At 36.2% G+C, this 6,098-nt stretch overlaps 1 protein-coding gene across 1 annotated transcript; it reads left to right on the plus strand.

The window, feature by feature from the left end:
* The first annotated feature begins 2,156 nt into the window (after positions 1 to 2,156).
* On the plus strand, positions 2,157 to 6,098 carry dph3 (diphthamide biosynthesis 3). The gene is made up of 3 exons (NM_001159824.2): positions 2,157 to 2,343; positions 2,679 to 2,753; positions 5,554 to 6,098. Exons 1-3 carry the CDS (start codon positions 2,236 to 2,238, stop codon positions 5,626 to 5,628), a joined length of 258 nt encoding a protein of 85 aa, NP_001153296.1. The 5' UTR covers positions 2,157 to 2,235; the 3' UTR covers positions 5,629 to 6,098.

Raw genomic sequence — 6,098 nt, forward strand, 5'->3', positions numbered from 1 at the left:
GGATGTTTGTTCTAATTTTGGAACACTGTTTTCATAACAAAGCCTGAATTCTGATAATATAAATGAGAGTTCTTAAAAAGAAGCCATTTTTACTGCTGTCCAAGACTACTTTAGGGCATGTATTTGGTGGCTTGAGCCACTTTTGATTTTCAAGGAAGAAGATCAAGCATACAAATGCTGCATTATTGCATTTTGTTTGATATACAATTTTTGTGATTATTACACATTTAAGAAAAAACAAGTAGTTTTCATAACCCCATAATTGTTACAATAGCCACATGGAAGCCAGTTCTAGGGAAAAATTTGTTCCACTCACTTACAGTATTTCCTCAAATAGCCTAAATCTGTTTGACCAATTAATCCCATTCGCATTGGAAGAATGAATGCTTGTCTCTGAGTCTTTACTCCATTATGTCATGGAGACTCACTCATCTGTAAATGCAAGCTTGAAATCTCTAAATCCAATTCAGTACTACTGACATTGGATTTTCACAGAATATGGGAGGATTATTTGAGAACATTGGTAGAGTAAAAACTTGTTGCTAAAGGGTTTATTCCAAAAAACAAGAGTCCTTGAGTCTTGTGTATTCATGTCATTTGAGTGAGAATAGTTATTTGGAATTAAAATACTAGGATGCTTCTTACTGAATATGGCAATCCACATACCAAAAAATTTGTCTGGCTTAGCTCTGGCCCAAACAATCGGCTTTTGCTTGGCCCACATGCCGCAGTGAATTACAGTACATGACTGAACCAAGTCTTGATTCCAAACAATGGCCAAACATAGACCATATCTGGGCCAAGTCTCAGCCAAGTTAATAACCCATCACTGGGCCAGATATGTTGGTGCATCACAACTGCAACGAAATTAATAAACCCATGAAGCATTGCGCTTTTTTCTCAAAGCGAACTGATTGATAGAATTGTTTTCCTTATTCAAATTAAAACTGTATTTAAATGAGGGTCAAGACAGGACAAACTTACATGGCCCATTCATTTATTCATTCATTCATTTTCTTTTCAGCTTAGTCCCTTTATTAATCTGGGGTTGCCACAGCAGAATGAACCACCAACTTATCCAGCACATGTTTTACGCAGCGGATGCCCTTCCAGCTCCAACCCATCGCTGGAAAACATCCATACACACTCAATCACACCCATGGACAATTTAGCCTACCCAATTCACCTGTACAGCATGTCTTTGGACTGTGGGGGAAACCGGAGCACCCGGGGGAAACCCACGCGAATGCAGGGAGAACATACAAACTCTACTTAGAAATGCCAACTGACCCAGCCGAGGCTCAAACCAGCGACCTTCTTGCTGTGAGGCGACAGCACAACCTACTTCGCCACTGCGTTGTACATGGCCCACATATCAGTTATTACATCTGGGCCAAATACTACTTTTACATCTGGACCAAGTATTGTGTGCCACTAAAGACGGTGTCACTTCTGCCAAACCAGGGCCATGTTTGGACCACATGCTGTATGCCGGTGCCGGATGAATGTATGGGCCAGAATTCTTTGCTACCTGAGAATGCAGTACTGCTTGCTATTTTTAAAATGAGGGTCAAGATAAGCCAAACTTACATGGCCCATTCATTCATTCATTCATTTTCTTGCCGGATTAGTCCCTTTATTAATTAGGGGTCACCACAGTGGAATGAACTGCCAGCTTATCCAGTTTTAACCAGTCTAGACTGGTTAAAGCTGTTTTTACAGCAGGGAATTCTGTAAAAAATGCAAATCCTGAGCTAGACAAAAATATTTTCTTACAGTTTAATAAGTACTCCTTCAACTCAAATTATTACATTTTGGAAAATGTAACATTTTTTATGGACAGTTTCTACTCTGAAATAGCACCTAATAGAAGGAATTACCCTTGCAGTAGCTTGTAACTGATTAAACAAATGTAATCTAGAAATTAATTAACATATTTATTGGGCCAAAATAGTTAATACAGTTGCTGCTAATGTGCGTTGGTAAATTTAGGTTTATAGGCAATTAGACCCTCAGTCAAGTCATCTGTAAAGTTAAATGAACATAAACAGCAAAATAACTTGTACAAAACATACCAGAGACGAATGCGGCATCATATCGATAGAAATGTCTCCTCCTGGTGGCAAAGTTTAAAACAGATTTTTGACGTCTTTCTCTGGATGCCACGTCAAATTTGTGCGACACTAGATGTAACAGCGGGCGCACGTTGAATCAGCACCGGCGAAGACTTCTAACATGACGGTTTTTCACGACGAGGTCGAAATAGAAGATTTTGAGTACGATGAAGAAACAGAAACATATTATTTCCCTTGTCCTTGTGGCGACAGATTCGCGATAACAAAGGTTAGTTTGTTTTACTGAGTAAGCATAATATAGACAGTCATAACTTGATCCATAACTGTACGTTATCACGATCTAGGCTAACAAATTACTTATGTGTGTATGACTTAATGTATTGTTTTTCTGATGACTTGTATGTTGATTGGTTGTCATTGTTTGTGAATGAAATCTGAAGGACTACAATAAAACCACTAATATTATTATACAAATTAGGGAGTGTCAGAATGACAATATTAAACTACAGTCACAATTAATGTAAAATAATAATAATAATAATAATAATAATAATAATACCAGTTGTTTATTAAGAGAAAACTTTTTTTTTTTTTACTTTTTAGGAGGATCTTGAGAATGGTGAAGAAGTGGCCACCTGTCCAAGCTGTTCGCTAATAGTAAAAGTAATTTATGATAAGGTAAGGTCAACATGACAATATTCATTTATACATGTGTATTTTCTTGACTTGTATATGGATGATAAATATAGTTTTTTTTAAATGTATGCATGAATAAGGAATGTGTTATTTATACACTTGCATCAGGGCTCTCTTTGTTATGTTTTGTTTACACTTTTACATATTTGGTAGTCTTATTAAAGCTTTGTTAGACAGCAAAGGTAGCACAGAAACAATACTTGAAGAGGCATAGTTGTTCTAAAATGTGGTTTGGGTGCGAGAGGTCTGCCGTGTGGATGGCAACATCAACAACTTGAGGTACCAAGATATTTGTGCTGTCCTTTACATTACAAACCACAGAAGAGGGCAAATTCTACCCCAGGATAGCACTTCAGCCTCCACATTAAAGTTCCTGAAAGCAAAGAAGGTCAAGGTGCTCCAGTACGTCTTTATCAAGGTTGCTTCGCTGGATCGTGTCTCATTATAGTTGTTAAATGTGATATTCAGACATCCCAAGTCTCCCAGAAGTTCAGTCTATCACCGACCAACCCCCCAACCTGCTTGCTCTTCACATGATGACGATGCCATCGTCCATCGCAATGTTTCACATTAGACATCGTACGATGCCACATTGGTCAACATCGCCCAACCCTAATGTCAGGACCATTAAAGATGAATCCAAAGAATTTTGATTAACTGGGAATCCTGCAAGAATGCTTTCTTTGCCATTCCAATGTCTTTATTAAAAAGTTTTTCATTGCAGAGATGTATGGATGCGGCCTTCCAAGTTGATGACAGTCATACACAATATTGATTCTTTTTCCACTGTAGCATGACTTTTTATTCTATACTGTACATTATTTCTGTTACGTGACAAGACTTTTGTCTCAGCTAAGTCAGACCTTACTGTCTGTATGAAATAATTAAAAATCAAGGCATGATCATATTTTGTTTTGGTAAAATAAACATAATTTAGAGGCCTTTGCCTTTCATGTAAGCCACTTTTGATACTAAATTGCTTAATTGATACCAAGTTTTTTATTGGTGTTCCTAAAACTTGGATGGGTGACGAGACTTTTATCAGGTAGTGTACAAATAAATCCTAAAGTGAAAACTTTAGGATTTTAAGTAGATATTTTAGAAAAGACCATCCAAATTAGCTGTTTTTATTATTTAGTTATAAAAGTCTTTAAACTTAAAAAGATATATGTAGAGAGGCATTAATTTCCCCATGACTTTCTTATATTTCAGCACTAATTAGATCAAGTTTATGAGATGATGTGAAAGTGGATGCTGTGCCATTGAATGAGTTTGATTATTTATTAACCAAGCAAAACCAAGACTTTTTTACTAACTGGCTCTTCTCTCAGAGCCAGAGTGTCAGTTTACAGTAGAGGGCCATTTTAGAACATATAGCACATATTATTTAAGTATTTTCAAGATAAACAGAATGTATAAGTGCAATATATATTAAAATATATATATATATTTGCACTCTTTCAACATATATAAATTTAGCATTGCACAACAAGAATTGTGATTTAACTTTTCAACTATGAAAACAAGTTTTACAAAGATATATTTTGCCACTGATTATTCAAAACTTAAGGTGGTGAACTAGCAGTGTTATGCTGCGTTGAAACATCACTGTCACTGTAAACAACAGGCTAATAAAAATATAACAAACCAGCAATCTTCTTGCTGTGAGGTGGTCAAACTACCCACTGTGCCACCGTGACACCCATTATTTTTATCATTATTATTATTAATATTATTATTATTATTATTAAATAAAAATTAACAGGAGGAGGTGTTTAAAACCTTCGTTCTCCGTGACACTAGGCTGAATATCTTTGCAGATGAACAATGCAATAGCATTAGTTATTGGCGTAGAGCGAGCAGAACTGTTGCGCATGGAAAAAAAAAAACTTGCAATGCTTTTCTCACCACTTTTGGAGCTGGTTGAAGCAGTGCGAAAGCCGGGGATGCAGGGACACTAGAAGATGCTTTCACAACAACACCGTGGCGCCGCTTCAAGTGAGATATCAGATTAGTCGTACTGCCCGCGTATTTTACAGATGCGCGGCACATTTTGCAAATTGCATCTGTCCTGTCATGTCGTCCATCCTTAAATCCATAATGTTGCTTGCCATACTTTAGATTTAAAACTCATTGGGGAATAAAATGTTTGTTTTGCTTCTCGCGCTTTCTGAGGGCGCTCCACTAGCTTCATCCGCACACCTGATACACTGAGTTGTAGTGTGAGTGTACACATCCGCAAATCCGTTGCTAAGGCTTACTTTATGTAGGTCGATTAAATTATGCGCCAAAAACAGGTTGACAACACTTGTTAATAAATAAAAAATACATTCTATATTAAAAATATAAGCTGTATCTCGGAAAAATATATATATATATTATTGCAGTGTTTATTATGAATGATTTAACTGTGCATACATTTGTAATGTTTAAAGTCCTTAAGAAATCTAAATCGAGAGTGTTTACAGCGACATGAAATGTCACTCACATAAGACCTGCCAATAGCAAACAACAACAATACAGGTTATTCCTTACGGAAAATGTGTCACAATATGTAAAAAATACTATTGCAATGTGCATCTAATGCTGACTTTAAAATGGCTTTTTTGTTGTATTCTGTTGTCATAGTATTCTGTGGTGTACATGTATTAATTAACTACTCTTTGCTCTCTGATCATATTAAACTTTATCTGATTTAAAGATAAAATTAGGAGAAGCTATTCAAAATTTTGTTACGTTATTTAAAAGTTTAACATCTGCAATGCATGTTTTGCTCTTGTAGGAGCAGTTCATGTGTGGGGAAGTAATTGAAGCACCAAAAACATCAGAAAACAAACTGGAGTTGGCTCAGAGCTGAGACGCTGATATGACTCCTTCAACTGATAATGGACTGTCATTTCACACTCACTCACTACATATGCAGATGTTTTCTGAAGAAACCGACTGGATCTCATGGACTTGATATATTTAGCGCCAGAATTTTGCACATTAACTACTATTCTTTTCAAGATATTTATTTTTTTAGAAACTTTTAAATATATGCTGTGTTCTTGTTGCAAAATAAACGCACAGGAATTAGGAGTTTGAACACATACATGCATGTTCATTATAAAGACTTTACTTTTTTGGTGCCTTTTCTAAAATGCCGCTTGGTGCTCCGTGTCAGTCAGTACTGTTGTTGGGTTTATTTTCACAATTTTATACCTCTTTTTACCAGATCTGTCCTTACTAGCTTTTTAAAACTGAAAATGATTTGGAACTGTGGATCTTACAACGCTTTTGGCATTGAACACAATAAGGCACAATGAACAAAACTTTACCCCATGA

Source organism: Danio rerio, chromosome 6 (assembly GCF_049306965.1).
Source record: "Danio rerio strain Tuebingen ecotype United States chromosome 6, GRCz12tu, whole genome shotgun sequence".
Taxonomy (NCBI): domain Eukaryota; kingdom Metazoa; phylum Chordata; class Actinopteri; order Cypriniformes; family Danionidae; genus Danio; species Danio rerio.

What these genes read in the sequence shown, in the direction of transcription:
- dph3 (NM_001159824.2), top strand. Translation starts at nt 2,236, where the DNA reads ATGACGGTTTTTCACGACGAGGTCGAAATAGAAGATTTTGAGTACGAT. An exon ending in ACAGATTCGCGATAACAAAG is followed by an intron (nt 2,344 to 2,678) that starts GTTAGTTTGTTT and finishes TTTACTTTTTAG; the next exon opens with GAGGATCTTGAGAATGGTGA. An exon ending in TAAAAGTAATTTATGATAAG is followed by an intron (nt 2,754 to 5,553) that starts GTAAGGTCAACA and finishes TTGCTCTTGTAG; the next exon opens with GAGCAGTTCATGTGTGGGGA.